General features: G+C 42.2%; 1 protein-coding gene across 1 annotated transcript in view; it reads left to right on the top strand.

The window, feature by feature from the left end:
• The window catches only part of PLA2G7 (phospholipase A2, group VII (platelet-activating factor acetylhydrolase, plasma)), a 10,748-nt gene that overhangs the window by 1,836 nt on the left and 5,471 nt on the right, over positions 1–3,441 (top strand). Inside the window, exons 3-6 of the mRNA XM_009319671.1 lie at positions 1,366–1,516; positions 2,150–2,243; positions 2,794–2,862; positions 3,326–3,441. Of these exons, the coding sequence (XP_009317946.1) occupies positions 1,366–1,516; positions 2,150–2,243; positions 2,794–2,862; positions 3,326–3,441 (430 nt within the window). The remainder of the gene's footprint in view (positions 1–1,365; positions 1,517–2,149; positions 2,244–2,793; positions 2,863–3,325) is intronic.

The following is a 3,441-nucleotide window of genomic DNA, read 5'->3' on the forward strand; positions in this document are numbered from 1 at the left end:
TCACCTGGGGAAGTTCACTGGGACTATTCTGGGATCAGATTAATATCATTACCAGTATGGATGAAGGTCTGATGATTTCGCCCTTAATGGCCTTTGTGGCAAAGGTTGATTTAAGTTTGATTAGTAAATAGAAACAAGCTTCATTAAACAAGCTTTTGGTACACGTGTATGAAACTGATAAATTAGCGTTCAGGAAACCAGACTTTATTCCAAAGCTCGTGTTCTTTTTGGCCATCGACTTAACTTGTTAAAACAAAAGTGCAGCTGGAGCAAGACAGTGAATTTCAATAGTGTGTCGCAAATTCCCTTGCAAACCAGGACGTAAGAATGCAAATTACACACAGTTCATCTGCCGGGAGGTCTGCTTTAAGGCGTGCCATTGGTACATTGCTGCTGTCTGCGTAGGAACAATACTGGCAAGGGGGGCATGGAGGGTCCATGTGAATGTGGAAAGCTTGGGTGGTTTCCTGGAAGACCTGGAGTGCAGACAGTAAGGGAAGATTCAAACCGGTGATAAGAAATGGAGGCAGATAAGACACAGGTTAACAAAATTGTGTTTAGAAAGATGGACCACTACAGACTTGTAAACATCTTGATGAGGAGGGAGGACAATATCCTGCACTCCTTTGCTGTGCAGCTGCCCAAGAGCTTTACTGACAGCCTTTTGCTCAGGTTAGCCAGGAACACTATAGCCGTGTTGAGACCATCCCCCTGACTCCACCCGCATCTCCTCTGCTGGACCACACTTCCAGAAACTAGTCTCGGGGTAAAATTTGTCTTGCTAACCCAGTGGAAAAATATACTTCTAGGAGGTCCTTCCCCCCCCGCCCCCCGAGTTTAGTAACCTGAATTGGGTCAGTAACAGATCCATGAGACTCACTGGTGCAAAGAAAGCAATGACAGCTCCCAGCTGGAAGGGTGAAGGGGACACAATCACCCCTGTTAAACTGATCAAACTGTGTCGTCGTCCCATTCCCCGAAGGGAGGCATAGTGAGGAAGGCAGAAGAAAAGATCCAGCAAGATGCAGAAATAGAGCAAATAGGTAGTGAGTGTTTGTAATGATCAACTTAATTAAATGAAGCTTTTTGAATTAGCCATAGGCTAACCTAGAGAAGGTGATGTGTATCTCTACCTGGATGCCAACTGTCATGCTACTTTAAATTCATGGCAGGGACAAAAAGATAGTGGCACAGGATTGGCATCAAAGCCTGTATAGAATAATAATTTTCTCGTGAGATTCTCTTAATTCTCTTGAGCTGTCATTCTTGCATCTGAAGCCCTTGACATAAATGTTTTCATCGTCCTTTTTTCTCTGCTGTATATAAATAAATATCAATCTTTTTTTTTCCCTCCCCTAATCCCAGGGAAGCTTCTTGCGCCTGTATTATCCATCATGCAATGCCACAGATAACGAAGAGGCACCATGGATTCCAGATAAAGAGTACTATCAGGGACTCTCTGACTTCCTTAATATGTACCGAGTTGTAGGAGAAAGGCTTTTCCAGTACTACGTTGGTAAGACTGGTTCTGGTTTTATTTCTTGACTAGTGCAAGGGCATGAGCTCTCTATGCAGGTCGTTGCCTCACTGCTCCGTAAACGGTGTGTTATTGCTGCAGAACTAAAAACTAGTTTCTCCTGAGGAAGCGTGTGTGTTTGGGAAGGGTTTGTGTAGCGATGCTGAATGTGACCCAGTTTTCAGGCAGACCCGCAGTTCCTGACTGCTGTGAATAGGAGTGTCTGGGCAATTTGCTCTAGGAAGAGCTTGGGTAAGCTGCACCTATGTGTCGGGATTTAAATACCACAAGGAAATGTGCAAATATACAAAGGTCAGATAGATACTAAGGTCTGAATACCAGCAAGACTTGGATGCCTGACTATTCTTGAAAATCTGTTTTCATAGGGTTTAAGAGGCCTTGTGCTAGGCTGTGGACGGGAAGAGGAGAAGGAAAGTATCTTCTGCCAAGTACAAAGTATTTTCAGAATCAGATCCTTATTTGTCTTCTGCATTTTAAGGATGAGATTTGGTACCTTATCTTCAGATGACCGCTCTGAAATCAGTGGTCACCAGACTCTTGGGATCTCTCCCACAGGAACAAATGCTTTCTCTCATTTCAGTACTAATGACATACACTTCAATTTTTATCTAGGTTCAGTGACCTGTCCTGCAAAGTCAAATGCTACTTTTAAGCCGGGAGAAAAATACCCACTCCTCGTTTTTTCCCATGGACTTGGAGCTTTTCGGTAATTCTGCAGTTTGTTGACAAACTATTTTTGTCGTCTATGGAGACAGCAGTCTCCAAGGATGGTTCTGAACAGATTTTCAGTACGGGGGTGAGATCCCTGTCGAGTTGAAACAGATTGGAAGAACAGGCTGCTGTGTATCAGTATGCCTCCACTAAAATCAACAGCAGTAAATAAAGCAGGGTTGATGTATTTATTTGTGTTTTGCCTTTGTATTTTAGGGGTGAAGGTATTTACCAATCCGTAAGCATGTTGTGAAGATTAGCTAGTTGATTTTTGGACAGCTCTTTGAAAATGCAAAGTGTCGTATGTGCTACTTTTTAAAATTATTAGCATTTTTCCTTCTGAACAGATAGTAAAACAGTAACAAGGTTTTGCGAACAGGCTTTGGTGACTGGCGTACAAAATCCTGCTCTACTGGCTAGCAAATTCAAACAGAAGAAATACCCAATGGGGGCTAGCATATATGTAGTGTGGTCAACATTTAAAGAGCAGTGTAATTGAAATAGTTATGTATGCACGCGTCTCACCAGACTGGTTTTGATTGCAGGACGATCTATTCTGCTATTTGCATCGAGATGGCTTCCCAGGGCTTTATAGTGGCTGCTGTGGAGCACAGGTTCGTATACTGCACGTTTTTGAGTTCTGATGGAAAGAAACTTTCTCACACTGAATAGGATGTTATTTATTGTAAAGAACTTGGGATTTTTTTTTAAAAGAAAAACTAACATATCTTCTTCAGCCCTGCCCACACTCCCCATTTCTCTAGCTCAACTCTTATCTAAGCAAAGGGAATTTGCTTAAATAAGCCCTTGAATGAAAAGTCCCAGAGTAGATACTGTTCGTCATTCTTCAGGCATTTTCTCTCTCTTCTTGTTAGAACCTGGAGAACATAAAGGAGGTAGGAGTTTTGGTGGGGTTATTGCATTATTTAGAAAGTCTGTCTACACTCAGTTGTGATTACAGCAGCACTGGTTGGTAGCTGGATCTCTTGAGATAAGCGAAATCTAAAACTTCTGCTGACTTCCTCTCGAACCAAAGGGACTACACTCCCAGAAATAACCTTTTTGTTGATATTACAGAGATGAATCTGCTTCAGCGACGTATTATTGTAAAAAAAAGTCAATTTCTGAACGACAGGAAGAGTCTACATCAAACATGGAGAAGGAGTGGATCTACTACAGGAAACTAAAAACTG

This window comes from Pygoscelis adeliae, unplaced genomic scaffold (assembly GCF_000699105.1).
Source record: "Pygoscelis adeliae isolate BGI_AS28 unplaced genomic scaffold, ASM69910v1 Scaffold121, whole genome shotgun sequence".
In the NCBI taxonomy this organism is placed as follows: Eukaryota; Metazoa; Chordata; class Aves; order Sphenisciformes; family Spheniscidae; genus Pygoscelis; species Pygoscelis adeliae.